This window comes from Plasmodium gaboni, chromosome 10 (genome assembly GCF_001602025.1).
Source record: "Plasmodium gaboni strain SY75 chromosome 10, whole genome shotgun sequence".
Taxonomy (NCBI): Eukaryota; Apicomplexa; class Aconoidasida; order Haemosporida; family Plasmodiidae; genus Plasmodium; species Plasmodium gaboni.
This window is the reverse complement of record NC_031490.1, coordinates 159,245-178,914: the sequence shown is the minus strand read 5'-3', so window position 1 is coordinate 178,914 and position 19,670 is coordinate 159,245. Positions and strand designations below refer to the sequence as shown.

General features: G+C 19.3%; 7 protein-coding genes across 7 annotated transcripts; 5 read left to right on the top strand and 2 right to left on the bottom strand.

The window, feature by feature from the left end:
* Positions 1-1,273: 1,273 nt before the first annotated feature.
* PGSY75_1005500 (putative regulator of nonsense transcripts) lies at positions 1,274-6,001 on the top strand (the record flags this gene model as incomplete). Its single annotated transcript, XM_018785822.1, has 1 exon — positions 1,274-6,001. One exon carries the CDS (start codon positions 1,274-1,276, stop codon positions 5,999-6,001), a length of 4,728 nt encoding a protein of 1,575 aa, XP_018641439.1.
* Positions 6,002-7,419: 1,418 nt separating this feature from the next.
* Positions 7,420-8,350, top strand: PGSY75_1005400 (hypothetical protein; the record flags this gene model as incomplete). Its single annotated transcript, XM_018785821.1, has 2 exons — positions 7,420-7,429; positions 7,557-8,350. The coding sequence occupies 2 exons, from the start codon at positions 7,420-7,422 to the stop codon at positions 8,348-8,350; spliced, it is 804 nt and encodes a 267-aa protein (XP_018641438.1).
* A 476-nt stretch (positions 8,351-8,826) lies between these two features.
* On the top strand, positions 8,827-10,034 carry PGSY75_1005300 (hypothetical protein; the record flags this gene model as incomplete). Its single annotated transcript, XM_018785820.1, has 2 exons — positions 8,827-9,014; positions 9,194-10,034. The coding sequence occupies 2 exons, from the start codon at positions 8,827-8,829 to the stop codon at positions 10,032-10,034; spliced, it is 1,029 nt and encodes a 342-aa protein (XP_018641437.1).
* A 514-nt stretch (positions 10,035-10,548) lies between these two features.
* On the top strand, positions 10,549-10,954 carry PGSY75_1005200 (hypothetical protein; the record flags this gene model as incomplete). Its single annotated transcript, XM_018785819.1, has 3 exons — positions 10,549-10,617; positions 10,746-10,813; positions 10,906-10,954. 3 exons carry the CDS (start codon positions 10,549-10,551, stop codon positions 10,952-10,954), a joined length of 186 nt encoding a protein of 61 aa, XP_018641436.1.
* Positions 10,955-11,181: 227 nt separating this feature from the next.
* On the bottom strand, positions 11,182-14,541 carry PGSY75_1005100 (conserved protein, unknown function; the record flags this gene model as incomplete). The annotated part of the gene is made up of 1 exon (XM_018785818.1): positions 11,182-14,541. One exon carries the CDS (start codon positions 14,539-14,541, stop codon positions 11,182-11,184), a length of 3,360 nt encoding a protein of 1,119 aa, XP_018641435.1.
* Positions 14,542-15,620: 1,079 nt separating this feature from the next.
* On the top strand, positions 15,621-17,792 carry PGSY75_1005000 (putative methionine--tRNA ligase; the record flags this gene model as incomplete). The annotated part of the gene is made up of 1 exon (XM_018785817.1): positions 15,621-17,792. The coding sequence occupies one exon, from the start codon at positions 15,621-15,623 to the stop codon at positions 17,790-17,792; it is 2,172 nt and encodes a 723-aa protein (XP_018641434.1).
* A 244-nt stretch (positions 17,793-18,036) lies between these two features.
* On the bottom strand, positions 18,037-18,996 carry PGSY75_1004900 (hypothetical protein; the record flags this gene model as incomplete). Its single annotated transcript, XM_018785816.1, has 1 exon — positions 18,037-18,996. One exon carries the CDS (start codon positions 18,994-18,996, stop codon positions 18,037-18,039), a length of 960 nt encoding a protein of 319 aa, XP_018641433.1.
* Between the last annotated feature and the right edge of the window lie 674 nt (positions 18,997-19,670).

Below are 19,670 nucleotides of genomic sequence, written 5' to 3'. Positions count from 1 at the left end.
ATTACTAAATTATTTATAAAACTTTATTCTTTTAATAACTTCAATAACCTAACAATAAACAATAATTATAATATATATATATATATCAGTTATATTTATTTCGTATGCAAATTGAAAAAAAAAATAATAATAAATTCAAAAACTTTATAAAATAATAAATATATTATATACATATTTATATATTCATTTATTATGATCCTTTAGGTGTACACAAATATACATGAATGAAGGAGGAAAAAAAAAAAAAAAAAAAAAAAAAAAAAAAAATACATAAATATATAAATATGTGTCATCCTTCTGTCATATATTTTATTTATGTATTATAATATATCACCTTTAATTTACATATATGTATGTTTAATGTTATGATAAAAATATTTGATGAGCAAATAATAATAAACTGAAAATTATATATATATATTTATTATTACATATATATGTATATACATAAGGTGTACGTATATATATTATAAATAATGAGGAAACTAAAAAAAAAAAAAAAAGTGCTAAAATAAATAAATAAATATATATATATATATATATATATATATATCGAACGGCTTATTTTAAATAATATAAAAAAAAAAAAAAAAAAAATATATATAAAACATAAAGTATAATTATATATTTTATTTTGTATATTCTTGATTTAATCATATATAGTACAAAAATTTGAATAAACTTCTTTCTTAACTAAAATATTCTTTTTTTTTTTTTTTTTTTTTTTATTTATATGTACCATAATAAATAATATATATATATATAATATACATTTCATACTGTGTAATAAAAAAAAAAAAATGGAATTAATCTCTTTCCTTATTTCATATATTAAAGAAGAACTATTATCATTTTATTAATATATTTATATATTCGAAGAAATAAAAAAAAATACATTATACATATTTTTTTTTTTTTTTTTTTTTTTTGATAAATCGTAGCTTAAAATAATTAGCATAAGAAAAAAATTTTGGAAAGAGTGTGTAATTATAGAGAATTACAAGTATGCTCATATAAAAAAATATATAAATATATAAATATATAAATATATAAACATTTATAATTCATATATATATATATATATGTATTCACGTGTGTATAGGAGACACCTTATATGTTAGACCATACAAAATAAAACGAGAAAAAAAAAAAAAAAATAATTGTATATAGTTGTAATTATTTTGTATATAATTGAGTGAATACATACATATATATATATATATATATATATATATTTATTTATTTATTTATTTGTAGGGACGTATGAATAAATATGGATAAAACATTCGATTACAATAATATTAATGTAGATAATTTTGATGAGTTGTATGATTTTTGTATTTCCAAGGATACAAATAAAAAAAAAATAAAAGAAGGAAACAATTTTTTAGGAGATCAAAAACAAATATTTAATGATGATAAGGATAGATGTAATAAAGAGGTTGTAAAAAAATATACAAATATAAAAGATACTAAAAAACATGGGAATAATAAAAAATCGGAATATTCTCCATGTAGCACAGTAGAAGAAAAAAGGTTAGATATGCTAAATGATAATATAGAAGATACAGATTCATATTATGATAGAAAAAAAAAAAATTCACATAAATGGAAGGAAATGAGTAACAATATTAATAGTAACAGTAGTAATAGTAATAGTAGTAGTAATAATAATAATAATAATAATAATAGTTATGACAATATTGATCCTCATGATAATGATGACATTCATCATATAAACCACAATAAGGAACATGAAGAACAATATAATGGTAATAAGACGACTATGAAAAAGAATTCAGAATCTTTAAGCGATATAAGTAGTTATAATGATATTAAAAGTTATAATAATGTAGAGGATGGAATATATGATGAATATGATGTAAAAAATAAAATGAAATATGACAAAAAAAAAAATAAACATAATCACAATAATAATAATAATAATAATAATAATAATAATAAATGTGATAATAATAAAAATTATCATAATAATAAAAATAATAAATATTATAATAATCATTTGGATCATAAACATAATGATCTTTATGAAGAAGGTGATACTTATAAATTTAAAAATAAAAAAAGTAAAGATGATTTAAAATATTACAGATGTAGATATTGTGATATAGATTCCATAGATAGTGTTGTTCAATGTAATAACTGTAAACGATGGTTCTGCAATGGTTCTTATGGTACTTGTGGTAGTCATATTGTTACTCATTTAGTTCGATCGAAACATAAAGAAATTAAATTACATAAAAATAGTTTATTAGGTGAAACTATTTTAGAATGTTATAATTGTGCATGCAGAAATGTATTTTTGTTAGGTTTCCTTCCGACATCTGAAGAAGGTGTTGTTGTTATTATTTGTAGAGATCCTTGTTTGTCTAATTACATAGCCTTATATGAAAAACATCTAATTGATATGGATCAAAATAAAAATATCTCTCTAGAAGATGATAAGGAAAAGGAGGTTCTCATAAAAGATGAGGACTGCATGCACTATAAAGAAATAAATAATAATAATAATACAAATTGTGAAAATATTCATTGTAGTAATAATGATGAAAAGGAACTTGTTGAACAAAATAGTCTTTCTTCAGTTCATCATCAAAGTGACAGTTCTGATTATTATTATTATTATTATTCCAGACGTCAAAAGAATAAAAAATTAGAGAAAAGCCATATGAATGTTTGTAATGATGATAACCAAAATGTTCATTATGATAATAAATTAATTGATGATGACCATATGATGTGGGGAGAACATAATAAGCGTCAAAAAAATATAGAAAAAAATATAGAAAAAAATAAAGAAAAAAATAAAGAAAAAAAATATAATGAACATATAGAAAATGATAACAACATCTACATAAATAATAGTAATATTTGTGAAGAAATTGAAAAAATAAAAGATTGGGATTTAAAAAAATGGCAACCAGTTATTGAGGATCGTTTCTTTTTAGAATGGTTAGTAAATATACCATCTAATGAAGAAGCAGAAAGAAAAGGTAAATTATCTACATCTTATAATGTAAATAAATTAGAGGAATTATGGAAAAATAAAAAAGATGTATATATAGATGAATTAAATTTAGAAATATTAAATGATGAACCAAATAGTGTTGAATTAAAATATGAAGATGCATATCATTATCAATCCATATTTTCTCCATTAATTCAACTTGAAGCTGATTATGATAAATCTATAAAAGAAGGTCAGAAACAAGGGAATGTAACAGTCAGATGGGATATTGGTTTAAATAAAAAAAGATATGCTCATTTTATTTATGTGAAAGAAGAAAGTGAATTAAGATTAGTTGCTGGAGATGAATTGAAAATATCATATACATATCCAGATGGTAGTATATGGTGTTGTGAAGGACATATATCTAGATTACATAATACAGAAGAAATTGCATTAGAATTAAGAACATCATGTACATCTAATGGTCCATGGGTTGATAATATTACTACAGGATTTACTGTAGAATTTATTTGGAAAAGTACTGCTTATGATCGCATGCAATTAGCTTTAAATGAGTTTGCTTTGAATTCATATTCTTTAAGTGGATTTCTATATCATAAATTATTAGGTCATGATATATCTGAAGATTCATTAGAATATAATAAAAATACATTTTATAAAATGATGCACAAAAAAGTTATGAATATAAGAAATTATTCTGCTCCTAATTTAGCACCTCTTAATCATTCTCAAATAGATGCAATAAAAAAAAGTTTATTATCTCCTTTATCTTTAATTCAAGGACCACCTGGTACTGGAAAAACTTTAACATGTGCTACTTTAGTATATCATTTAGTAAAAATGAATATGGGCAAAGTATTAGTTACTGCACCTAGTAATGTAGCTGTAGATCAATTATCTGTTAGAATACATAGAAGCGGTTTAAAAGTAGTTCGCTTATGTGCTAAGAGTAGAGAATCTGTTCCAAGTATAGCTGAGTATTTATATTTACATAATCAAATGAAATTATTAAAAAGTGATATTGCTGAAGAATTAAATAAATTATTAGAATTAAAAGAAGAAGTAGGAGAATTATCACAAAAAGATGAACGTAGATTAAAAAAGTTAATATCATTTGCTGAAAATGAAATATTAATAGAAGCAGATGTTATTTGTTGTACATGTGTTGGAGCCATGGATAAACGATTAAAAAAATTTCGTTTTCGTCAAGTATTAGTTGATGAAGCTACACAATCAACAGAACCAGAATGTTTAGTACCATTAGTAACAGGAGCTAAACAAATTGTTTTAGTTGGTGATCATTGTCAATTAGGACCAATAATTGTTTGTAAAAAAGCTGCAAATGCTGGATTAGGAAAAAGCTTATTTGAAAGATTAGTTATGTTAGGCATAACACCATTTAGATTAGAAGTACAATATCGTATGCATCCAGCATTAAGTGAATTTCCATCTTATGTTTTTTATGATGGTAGTCTACAAAATGGTATTACATTAAAAGAAAGAGAATATCCTTTGAAATCCTTTCCATGGCCTAATCCTAAATGTCCTATGTTTTTTTATAATTCAACTGGTTTAGAAGAAATGTCTGCATCTGGAACCAGTTATCTAAATAGAAGTGAAGCTTCTAATATGGAAAAATTAGTTAGAACATTATTACAATGTGGCTTGAAAGCTTCACAAATAGGTGTTATAACACCATATGAAGGACAAAGAGCATATATTACTTCTTTATTTCAAAAAAATATTTCTTTTCAAAATTCAGCAGATATAGAAGTAGCATCTGTTGATGCTTTCCAAGGAAGAGAAAAAGATTTCATATTATTATCATGTGTTAGATCTAATAAAAAATTAGGTATAGGATTTTTAAATGATCCTAGAAGATTAAATGTAGCCCTAACCAGAGCTAAATATGGATTAATTATATGTGGAAATGCAAAGGTTCTATCAAGACATCATTTTATATCCAGAGAAAAAATTAATTCAAATGAAACTATAACAAATGTTAATTCTGTATGGATTAATTTATTAAGTCAATTTAAAAAAAAAGATTTAATTGTAGAAGGATGTTTATCGAACTTGAAGCCAGTAAATATAAATATACCAACACCTACAAAATTACCATCTAGATATACAAATTTTAATTATTTCCATAGTTATGATAATTTCCAAAAAAATAGAACCCATAATTATCCAGATAAATTAGGTTCTAATAGTTATAAAGATAAAAGCACCACTATAACTAATCAATATAAAAATAATAAATATAATAAAAATAATAAAAATAATGATGAATTATTTAATTCTTCTTCTGTTAATGATTATTATTATCATCATCATTTTAATACAAATCATTTATCAGATGAAAATACTAATTCTCAATTTAATCTTAACCTATCCAATTATAGTTATTGTAGTGAAAATATTATGAACAATGATTTATATACTTATATAACTAAAAATAAGAAGAAAAATATTGTCAACTCATATGTTAATAATCTAAGTCAAATGTCTCAATTTAATGATTACGCAACCGAAAGAAATCATAATAATAATGATAATCCTGATTATTTAGATATTCATGATAAATATAATAATAGTATTGATGATGATAAGAAAAGTACGACTAAATATAATATTTCATCATCATTGAATAATTCAGAATTTTCATATTCTAATAATAATAAAATGTCATCTAATCATTCTATAGATTCATATAATCAAGATACCAATTTTATTTCCATCTCAAAAAATGCAGATAATTTATTTCCGTACCTTTTCTATTATAAAAGTAATCAAAACGATAGTTCACAACAACCATATATGTATTATAATGAAAATCATGAAAACATAAATTCTTCAAAAACACAAAAAGGTGTAAAAAATACGGTATTAAATAAATCATCTACATCTAATATGACGTTAACACAAAAAGATTCTGTTATTCTTAATGACCACAAATTAAGTTGTAATAGTAAGAAAGAGCTATCTGAAAATACGCATATAAATTAGTGATCCAATTATTATAGTGTGCCCATATATTAAACTATCTCATCTTTTATTTATTATTTTTTACTTAAAAAATAAAATATCTGGATGGTAATAAATAAATAATATATAAATCAACAGAAAGGAGGAAAATAAATACTTTTATACCATTCATTTTTATAAGGATATAGAGTATTGGATTTTTTTTTTTTTTTTTTTATTATTTTTGAAAGAAATATATTTATTTTAATTATACATAAAAGAAAAAAAAAAAAAAGTGAACACATAAATATATATATGTGTGTTTTTTTGGGATATATAATTATATATTGTCCTAAGTGCAATCATATATATTATTTTATTGAGGAATAATAGCAATTACCTTAACGGATGTTCAAAAAAAAAAAAAAAAAAAAAAAAAAAATATATGTATGCATATACTTATATATGTTAGAATATTAGTTAATTTATATGCTTTATTGAATTCATTTATTTTTTTTTTTTACCATGATTATCTGAGGAATTTTTATATTATTAAAAGGAAAACAAAAAATACACCACGTGATAAATATATATATATATTTATATATATATGCTAAATAATAATATCCGAAGGAATAAAGTTAACATAGCTGTATTTAATAACAGTTGAAAGGGAAAAAAAAAAAAAAAAATGAAAAAACATAAAATAGAAGCCGATTAACCTGTTTTTTTTATAGATAAACAAAATACAGTTGTAATTTTTTATATACAAATATATCAAATGAACACATTAATATGGAATAAATATGAAATAATATATACTTACATGTATATATTTAACACAAAAACGTATTTATGATACGCACATAAAGCCCTTTTTCTTTTTTTTTTTTTTTCTTCTTTTTATTATTATTATCCAAAAATGTTTAGTCAGGATATTTTGTAAAATATATTTTTAATATAAAATAAAAATATATTTGTGTAAAGAAAAAAAAAAAAGACCTGTATGAAATTAAATAAATATGACTACTTTAAATTTGACAATAAATAAATAAAAAAAAATATATATATGTATTTATTTATTTTATTTATTTATTTATTTATTTATATGTGTATAGTTTTTTTATTTTTTCCCCTCCTTAACATAATTATAATGTTTGAATATATTATTCAATTTAGTAAGTACATAAAATAAAAACAATCCAAAACAATATAAGTGAATTTTATAATAATTAAAGATAATTTTTTTTTTTTTTTTTTTTTTTTTGGCTATAAACAACATGTCTTTCTACATAAATATATATATATATATATATTTTTTTTTTTTAATTATGAGAATAAAGCATTTAGTATATTATAATAGTTCTAGACATTTATTTACATTTATACATTATAACAATAAACCTGATAAAAGGTTTGTTTGGAAAATTTCCACAAATTATTTAATTTAAGCATTTATCATGGTTGAAGGTAAAAAATAAGAAAAGAAAAAGAAAAAGTAGGTTATATATTTAAATATTTCATTTAATAATTATAAATATAATTTAACAAATAAATAAATAAATAAATAAATAAATATATATATATATATATTTTGATCCTATATTAGAAACTAAATTTCTTTCTTTTGAAGAAGGAAAGGTTCTCGTAACCACAAGTTTAAAAACTGGAAGAGGCATTGAAATATTAAACAAATTAATAAATGAGAAAAGATATTTAAGATATGTTTTTTATTATTTAAAATTATTGCGTACAGTGAAATATTTAAATAAGCACAAAATAAAGAGGACTCTATGTAGATTAGAAAATATAATAAAAAGTAAGGTATGTCAAATATTCCATCTGTTATGTTATGAGGTAAAAAATAAAAAATCAGCATGTAACATAAGAAAGAATGATAAATGTTATTATAAGAGCTTTAAAAAGATAAAAGGATTATTTAAATTGGAAAAAATATTCAAATCATATATGAAGAATATATTTATTAATTTTTTTTCAAAATATCTTTTTTCTAATACATTGTCCTTTTTAAAAATGAAGAATAAAAATCTAATTAAAGAAAATAATAAAAGCAATTTTTTATCATTTGAAAGAGATTATAAAAAAAAGGATGAGAATAGTAGTAATAGATTTCTTTTTCTATATGATTGTTATAAGTATCACAAATATAGATATTATAATGTATACCAATATGGTTTACATAATTATATAGGTATGTGTCCTAAATGTTATTTATTATTACATGATAATCATAATAAATCATATGAAAATGTTCATAAAAATGTATATTCTTTTAGTAAACAGGATATTATAATACAGCCACTAATTCCTTATTATTATAAAAATTTACCATCAATAAAAATGTATCATCACAAGGACAACATTGCATAAAAAATAAAATATACAATTTTTAATTTTTTCAGTTTTTTTTTTTTTTTCTTTTTTTTTCCTAAATGAATTATAGTATGTTATATATTTTAAATGATAATAATAACTAAAACATTGGACACAAATAATAAGGAAGTAAAGACACACATAGAAATAAGAAAAAAAAAAAAAATATAATAAAATAAAATAAAGACAACAATATATATGAAGATTTTTAAATTTTAGTATAAATTAAAAGTTACTTTTTTTTTTCACATTAATGTACATCAATTGAAAGAAAATATAAATATATATATTTATTTATTTGTGTAAGTTATATGTGTATATCAATTTACCCCTGAAGCGTTTTACTATTTTTTTTTTTTTTTAATATATCATGACCAAATTATAGTGTACATTTTTCGTTGCTTTAAAAATATCTATATAATTATAAGAAAAAATATTATTCATTCTATTTTAATATTTTTAGAAATGAATAAATGTTTTGGAACTGTAATTTCTTTATAAAGAATTGCTTTATTTTATCATTTCATATTTTGATAATATTTGGAATATCAACTTTGTTAAATTTGTTACCAACCGGTGATGTTAAAGGGGATATAAAAACAAAAAATAAGAGAAAGAAGATGGAGAAAAAAGGAAAAATGAAGAAACATATATCAGAAAAGTAAAGCAAAATATAATAAAACAATACATATATATATATATATATATATATATATATATATATATTATGAAGTGTCTTTTATTATTTTATTATTTTATTATTTTATTATATTATTATTTTATTATTTTATTATTATTTTTTTTTTTGATCTATATAATTTTCTTTGTGTTAATATATAGATTTAGTAAAGGTTTATGTTGCCTATTTGATATACTTATGCGAAATCTTATTTACAATTTATATTACGCATTTGATCAAATTAAAGAAAATAATTATATCAAGAATGTTGAGAAGGATCAGATGAAAAAACAAATATGTAAAAAGAATTTGGATAAATCCAAGAAAAATATAGAAAAATGCATAAATTTAAGTTTAACCGTTTTAAGAATTATGGAAGGAAATAAGAATTATTTTATTCAGCATATTTTAGATAACTATGCTTCTATTAAATCAAATAAGGATGAAAAAAAGAATAAAAATAAATTTGATGATTCACATTTGATGTATCATGTGTATAAATATTCAGTCCCATTAAAAGAAGCTTATAAAAATAGTCATTTTTATGATATAAATGTGAATGAAGAGAAACAAATTTTTATAAAAAATAGACATATTAAGACTTATACTAATCAATTTAATGTTATAGATACATTTATAGATAAACATAAGAAATATTCAAAGCAGGATTTAATAAAAGAACTTAATAATTTGCTACATACACATTATTTGAATGATAGTACAATTAATAGAGAAAATATTGAAAAGCAAAATCAGATAACAAATGACAATTTAATTGATGATGATTTGGTTACTAACGATTTGTTCTCAGAATATTTTAATAATTGTAAAAAAAGTAATAAACTGAATATTTTAATAAAAGAAGTTAATTTAAATAGTTTAAAAAATTTCCATAATATTCTATATAAAAATATTAATTTTATAAGGACATTTAATGAAATAAATGATGATGAAAATAGTGATATGAAGAATATTCAAATTTCTGAAATATTTCACATGTGAAATTTGGAATATAATAAAAAGGATAGCTATTTATAAATATATAAAATAAAAAAAAAAAAAAAAAAAAAAAAAAAAAAAAAAAAAAAAAAAAAAAAAAAAAAAAAAAAAAAAAAAAAAAAAAAAAAAAAAAATGAATTATAAAATGCATACACGTTTTTCTATCCTTATTGAATTTTTTTTTTTTTTATTTGATATAATAAATGTCTATACACCAATTATTGGTTAACAAAAAATTTATGTGTGTCCAATTATTATTTTTTTTTTTTTTCACAACTGTAGGTTGTATTCTCAAACAATATTTTTGTAACAATACCTTTTTATTTTTATTATATTTATTGTTATTTTATTTTTTTCTTCTTTTTATTACCTTAATTTTTATTTATAGAACATTAAAAAAAAATAAAAAATTCATACACACACATAATATTATATTTTTTAATATTCACATTTTATATGTCACATTTATATACACTAAGAATTATAATATAATCGTATTTACAATATTTTAAAAAATATGTCTGAACAGTCAGGTAAAAAATCTATTTCCTCAGTTTATGAAGAGGAACTAGGGAAAGCTAAAAAGGTAAGAAAAAAAAAAAAAAAAAAAAAAAAAATAGCCAAATAGCCAAATATTTTTTTTTAAAAAATATTTAACAAGATACTAATAATATTTAGCCTATTAAACATTATGACAATATTTCCTAACTTTAGCTAATGGCTAAACTCGAAGATATAGAAATTGATTTATATGAGGAATCTATAAAATTAAACATATTAAAGTATAAAGCTAAAAGAGAATATATATATTTAAAATTATTAAATAATATAAGAATTTTTATATTTTATAATTTAATATCTTTATTTGTTACAGAAAAAATTCAAATGTGGTAATATATAAAAAACTAATTCACGAGATATAAAATATTTATTATTTTATATAATATATAACAAAAAAAAAATAAAATAAAATAAAATAAAATAACCAATAAAAGGAATGAATATACGATAAAAGTAAACTGAAAAGAAAATATACAAAAAGTTGGCACAAATAATATAAAGTATATATATATATATATATATATATATATATATATGTATTTATTTATTTATTTATATAACATTGACATATATATATATTTTTCACGTTTCATTTAAATAGTGTAATTTTTCCATTTTTTTCATGTATCAGTTGCTTTGTTCTTGCTTGTCCAACTATTCTCTCTAATTCGTATGTATGATATTTTGTATAATAACACATAGAAGATGAATTTGGATCTTTAGATAAATTTTTAATTAGCTCAGAATACATAAAAAGAAATTTTGGAGGTGAAAAGAAAATAATATGATTTGCTCCTTTGAATGTACATCTTTCATAATATATTAAACGTCCTGTTACTAATAAAATATTAATTCGTTTAAATTTAAATAGTTTTCTAATTTGTAATATTTTTTTTTCATTTGTATATTCATTAACTCCTTTAAATGAGATATCATTTTTTTTTAATAATTCATATATTCTCAAATATTCAATATATGTTGGTATAAATATGATGAGTTGTTTTATGTTAGTTAAAATATCCATAACGTTAGTTGAGAAAAAGTTTAAGATACTTTCCTCTATATTTAAAATATTATCACATTCGATTTTTTTAAAATATTGATTTATATTTAAAGAATTTCTTAAATCTAATAAAACGGATTTATCATCATTCCTTATAAATAATTTTAAAAATGATCTATAATTATTTGAGGAATGTATTAATGATATAAAATTAGTATCTATAATACTTGACGAAATAATAGTTTGTCTATAATTTTTTAAAAAACCATTAATTACATATTTTGGAATTCTATTTATATTTGCACTACCCCATCTAAGTAATGGTTTGTTAATAAAATTTAAAACAGTTTTTAATGTCAATAAATTTTGCATTAATATAATATCAATTTCATCAATTAATAAAATTTCAACAGATGATAAGAAATCATATTCATATAACTTTTTTTTTTTTTTATTATTATTATAATGTTTATTATTTTTTTTTTTTTTGTTTATGTTTTTATCTTTTCTCATTTCATTTGTTAAGCCATTATTTTCATTATTCATATCATAATCATCTGAACTATTTTCATCATATATAATATTATCTTCTCCTTCATTTTGTTCTTGTGAAGAATCATTTTCTTTAGATTCCTTAATAATTATATCTAATCCTAAAGGAGAACAAATTAATATGTCACTATCACAGAACGGTGAATATAATTGTATTTTTTTATCACCTTCTAATATTTTTATACCTAATCTAAAACAATCATCATTATTTCCTTGATATATATTTATATAATCAAGTGTTCTTTTTTTTTTTGTGTATATCTCTTTCATATGTTTTTTTTCATTAATGGTTATATCGTATTCAATAACAAATCTATTTTTATTTTTAATTTCACTAGGTTTTATTAAATTAGAAATTATATCTACATATTCTTTTGCATTATATCTAAATGGACATAGAATTAAAATTTTAGGTCTAGCAAAAGATTCATCACAAAATTCTTCTTTTAATTCAATATTTTCTTGTTTAATATTTTGTGACTTTTCCATTTTTTCTAATTTTTTTTTTATATATTTTCTTCGTTTTCTTTTCTTTTTTAAATGATTTAAAATATGAACAACATTTAATATATTTATTAAATGACTGTTCAGAACATTTTTATTTGAATATAAAATGTCTACATATGAATTTATGTAATGAAAATAGCTTTTCAATTCTATATGTTCTATAATTTTTGAAATATCACGAAAGATTTTCTTCTTTTTCTTGTTGGCTTTATAAACATTACTACTATTATTATTTTTATTATGATTATGAATTTTATTTGTTTTATTTTCTTCGATTGACTCACCATTTTGCATATCATTTATCATATGCGAATCTTTTACATCGTTGTCATCGCAAGGGTCGTTTTTATTTTCATCTTTTACAATTTTTTTAATTTTCATATTATAATAATTTTGCATATACATATATATGTCACTATTAAAATAGGCCACTGGATGTTTAAATGTTGAGAGATAATTTTTCAAATTTAATAAGATATGATCATTAATATTATAAAAATTTTCATTATCTAAGATACTCTTTGGTTTTGTATCCAATATATTCATTAAATAATATGTTATATAATTTTTTTCTAAATAAGGTGAGAAAAAATATGGTTTAATCTGTACATTATTAAATATTTGACCAGTGTATTCATTTTTAGTTTGCTTTTTAGATTTAAATATATTTGTTTCTACAAACAAATTAGATTTAACATATATATCTTCAATTGTCTTATTTTTATACTCATTAGATTTATCGTTATCCTTTTGTTCATTCGTATTTTGTAATCTATTTTTTTTTTTTTTATTATTGCAGAATTGTTCTATAAATGCTTCATCTATGTTTTGACAAAAGGAAAAATAATAATCCATTTTATTTTCACATAATTTATAAGAATCATTTTGGTAGTTATTATATATAGAGATACAATTGTAGGTTTTTGAATAATTATACAATAGATTATTTTGGTTATTATTTGGGTTACAATTATTGCCGTTCATAATATGTTCACTTAAATTATGGCTGTTCAGGTTATTATTTGGGTTAAAATTATTGCCGTTCATAATATTTTCACTTAAATTATGATTGTTCAGGTTATTATTTGGGTTAAAATTATTGCCGTTCATAATATTTTCATTAAAATTATTATGGTCAGGTATATTTTTATCATGTTGTTCTTTTATTATATTATGTATATTCTCGTTATTTGTATTAACATTTTTATAATTGATCGATATTGTATTGTTATCATTATAAATTTCTTGAGAATTATTTATATATAAATCATTTAATAAATAAAAATCATTAGATTGTTTATTTATATTATTAACTAGGAAAGACATATATATTTCATCATTTTTTTGTTTGTGTAGAAGTGTTGTGTTTTTTACATTACCCTTTTGTTGTATATTATCTTTTTTTGTTGTTTGGTTTTGTTTATTAATATTTTTCGATATTGTATGATGATCATTATGGTTACTTTTAATATCTTCATTTAAAACATGATTGAACATTTCATTTTTTTTTTTTTGAAGAATATTTAAGAATGTTTCATATTTATTTTGTTTGTTTGTTAGTTTTTTATTTTGGTCATGATTATTTTCTTCTATATCTGTTTGGTCATCATCTTGATCTGATGTATAGTAAGTTTTTCCCTTAAATTTTTCTTCGTGTTTTTTTAATTTTTCAAATTCCTTTAGCAGTCTTTTATTAATTTTATTTTCCTTTTTATTAAATTCCTTTTGTTTTGTATCTTTTATTGTGGATTCATCGTTTGGTTTATTTTTATTTGTAGCAAAATTTAATTTCTTTAATTTCTTTTTTTCTTTTTTAACAAATTCGAGCTCGTATAATTCATTTAGTGTAGTTGCTCGTTTTTTACCTCTAAATGTTCTTTTTCCCATGATAGGTATATAAAAAAAAAAAAATGTATATAAATATATATATATAAAGTTAAGAAAAAAGAAAAGAAAACACAAATGATTGGTTTACATTAATATAAAGATAACATATATATATATATATATATATATATTTATTTTATATATAATATGAAAATATATTTATTGCATCATGAAAAATGAAAACAAACAAAATTTTAATAATAAATAAAAAGTTAAATAACATAAAAATTATATAGATCTATATAAACATAATATTAATTATATCTATATATAGGATTTATAATTTAATTTATTCTCTATTATTCAAATTATATAACATTATAGAAAAATACAAAAAAAAAAAAAAAAAATAAAATAAAATAAATGGAGAAATTTAACTAAACAAGTTCCATAAGTTTTATATAAGAGTTTTATTATTATGTAAAATTTATTATAGTTATATATTTTAAAATGTAATTTTTAATAACATAATTTATATATATATATATATATAAATTATAACATATATGTAATATTATATATATATATATATATATATATAATATACTTACATAAGTATATTATTTATGTGGGTACAAAAATTTTAAGAGCCAATATGTATGAAATATTTTAAAAAAAAATTTTTTATGCCGAAAAATTTTATTAAGGTTATATAAAGTAATAATATAATAATAAAATAGTAATAATTAAATAGGGTATTTTAAAGGAAATGTAAAAGGATTATCACTTATCAACAAATAAATAAATAAATAAATATATATATATATATATATATATATAATGAACTGTAAAAAATAATGGCATGAATTATCTTATATTATTATAAGTTTATATATGAGGACTATATATATTTTTTACTACTCATAATGTTAATAATTTCCTTTATTTTTTTTTTTATTTGAAATCATGGTATAGTCTCTTAAATATGAAAACAATATATAGATAAATATATATATATATTACTTTTTTAGATAATATTATTATATATATATATATATATATATTTATTTATTTATTTATTCATTCATTTATGTACTATATTTATGCTGATGGTTACACAAATTCGATAGGGCGGAATTATGAAAATTTATTTTATTTTTATAATATTTTTATATCTAAGATTTATATTAATTATAGAAATATTAAGCAAACATATATATAAAACTAGACACTTTTGTCCTTCATATATAAAGGATGGAGAGAAAAGAAAAAGCCATAAGATAAAAAGAAAACGAATAAAAGATGATGCATATATAAATGTTTATAGAAAAAATATATTGGATAGCATAAATATAAAAGGTGATAAAAATAAAATTGGAAAAAGATGGTTGCAGAATTTAAAAAAGAAAAAACCATTTGACAAAATAAGTGTATGTGTATCAAATTATAATGATGATAGAAAAGAGATATATGATGAAAAATTTATAAATAATAAAGAAGACAATAGTTATAATAATAATAATAATAATAATAATAATGGTGGTATTATAAAAACTTGTAGTGATGAAGAATGTTTACTTATTAGTACTCCTGTTTATTATTCAAATGATAGACCACACATAGGTCATGCTTATTGTAATATATTATGTGACGTTATATATAAATATGAAAAATTAAAAGGGTTGGAAAAAAATAAAAAGGATATAATTTTTTTTTCAGGTATGGATGAACACGGTTTAAAAATTGAAAAAAAATGCAATGAAAATAAAATAAGAACAAATGAATATATTGATGATATGTGTAAATATTATAAAGATATGAATAAAAAATTAAGTGTGGATATAAATTTATTTTATAGAACATCATATTCATTTCATAAAACATTTGTTCAGAATGTATGGAAATATTTAGTACATAATAATTATATATATAAAGATACATATAAAGGTTATTATAATATCAATGAAGAAAGATATATAAATGAACAAGAATTAAGAGAAGGGAAATATAAAATAGATAATGAAAATATTATATATGTTGAAGAAGAAAATAGTTATTTTTTTAATATTTTAAAATTTAAAGATTATTTAATTGATTTTTATGAAAAAAATGAAAATTTTATATATCCACAATATTTAAGAAAACAAATAATTTATACATTAAAAAATGAATTAAGAAATATATGTATAAGTAGATATAATACAAAGTGGGCAATACAAATTCCAGATGAACAAAAAGGTACTATCTATGTATGGTTTGATGCATTGTTATCATATATAAGTTCTATATTATATCTAAATAAAATAAAACAAAATAATAATAATGTCACAACTGATAAAAATCATGTAAGTATATCCTCTTCATGTGATACTGATTCGGTTATTTGTTCATATGATGATATTTTAAATATGGTAAATTCTAATGTCAATAGTGATAATATACAAAGTAATATATTTCCACATATAGCGAGCAACATAAATGATGAAAAAAAAGAAAAAAAAAAAAAAAGAGAAAAAAATGTACCAAATAACGAATTAATCTGTAAAAAAATATGGAATCCATTTATTCAAGTCATTGGTAAAGATATTTTGAATTTCCATGCTATATTTTATATATGTTTATTGAAAAGTTTAAATCTTGAATTTCCACAAAAAATTCTATGTCATGGTTTAATAAAAAATGAAAATATAAAAATGTCCAAGAGCTTACATAATGTTGTAAATCCATTTGACCTTTTAAAAAAATACAATCCAGATGTATTACGTTTATATTTTATTGGATGTGGTAGTATTTATGAAGATAAAAATTATAAAGAACAAAATATAGAATCATTCGAATTATTTTTAAGAAATAATGTAGGGAATCTATTATATCGTGTAGTATCGTTATGTATTGAAAATAATTATAATATTGTTCCTGATATAAATACAAATGATTATAATTCGAATATTATTTTAAATGAGTGGAAATATAATATAAAGAATAAACTAATACCATATCTTAATAATATGGAATATATTCAATTTTTAGAACTTATTATGACATTAATCAAAAATGTAAATAAATTTTTTGTACATAATACACCATGGAATTATAAAAAAGATACTCAACATTTTCATACAACTATTTATGTTACTTTAGAGTGTATGAAATATTTTTCTATATTAATGTTTCCATTTATTCCTAACATTTCTTTGACTATTTTAAGAAATATTGGTTTTGACACCATTGACGAGCACAATATATCTCTCGACATGTTGGAAAAAAAAACAGACAAATTTATTCTTAACAGGTTGATAAAAATTGTGTGATTAAATAAAAAAAAAATATATATATATATATATATATATTTATGTGTATATTTTAATTTTTTTGTTAATATTTTTTTTTTTTTTTTTTTTTTTTGTCTTTTTTATAAATTTATTAATTTTTGGTGAATATATTAAAAATTATAAAAAAAATAATTTAGTACAATAAAATGTTATCCACATATATATATATATATATATATATATATATTTATATATTTATATCCTTGTTAATTTTTATTTATTTTTAATTTGAAATTTTGGGCTTGTTCTTAGATAAATACATGTGACTAGGTACACGAGAATAGTAAAGGTAAGGAAATTGTTTTGTGTATGGTCTAGTGGCCCATCTATTTCTTCCTGATGTATTTTTTCTAAACCATGGGTGTTGTTTTGAATTCCATAGTTTAAATTTTAATTTCCTTCCATGTTTTTTCATATATTCATCATATTCTAATGAATGTTCTTTAATATTATAATTGTATGTCTTAGGTACTGGTCTATCATATGGAGCTTCGATTTCTCTAGCTTCAAAACTTTCTGGTATATTTCTTTTTAATACTTTTCTTCTATAAAACCATGTACGATCCGTTTTTAATGTATCATGAAAAAGAAGTAACTCATCTATAAATTTTATATCTACATTAGCTGCTTGAGCTATATATTTTTTGCTTTCTTGTGTGAAAATTTTATAATCATCATTTTCTAATTCATAAGGTAAAAATGAATTTAATACTTCATATTGTTTTTTTAATTTTTCAAATTGAGGATTCATTTTCTTTTTATATTTATATTTTATACTAAATATATTAAAATAATCACATAAATCTTTTAGAAATGATTGAAATTTTCCATATGTAAATAAACCTTCATATTTCATTAATGAATTCACATAAAACATATAAAATTCTTTTTCTTTCTTTTCATTATCATTTATTTTAAATTTATCTTTTATTATATTATTATTATTTCGAAATATATCTATAAAATTTTTAAATATATTATTACTACTTTCCATGGATGTACCAAAAAAAGGTGAACTACTTCTTTTTACATTATCTAATTTAATTTTCATATTTTTTAAATGTTCTTGATTAAATGCCTGACCAATCTTGCTTAATAGAGATGTACCTCCGTATTTCTTTTCAACTTTTATGAAATTCAAACATTTTTTATCTCTTACCAGATTGGAATAATACACCCTCATTATAATTTATCTCTTTTTTTTTTTTTTTTTTTTTTTTTTACACCTTCCATATGGTTCTTAAAATAACGGTGAATAATACAAAATTAGGATAAACAAATAAATAAATAAAAATATACATATATATATATTAAGAAATAATATATTTCTTTTTATTTCATTTCAATATATACATATATTTTTTTTTTTTTTTTTTTTTGGAAATGCGAAATGGCTGTTTCGTTCATGTGAATTATCATATTTAAATTTTTTTTTTTTTTTTTTTTTTTTTTTGTATATCCTTAAAATAAGGATTACGCTGTGTAAATAAATAAATAAATAAATAAATAAATATATATATATATATATATATATTTAGTTTTTAAGATTCTCCTTTTTTATATGGTATTATACAAATAATTATTTATTTGCTTGTCACATATTAATAAAATATAAAATTTCAAAATATGAAATATATGTTAAATTTATTTATTTTTAAAAGGATAATAGGTACATATGGAATATTAATATATATACCACATGACAACAAATTTAAAAAGAATAAAAAAAAAAGGAAATTTCTAAATAAGAAGAAAAAAAAAATATATTAAATATCACCAAAAAAAAAAAAAAAAAAAAAAAAAAAAAAAAAAAAAAAAAAAAAAAAAAAAAAAAAAAAAAAAAAAAAAAAAAAAAAA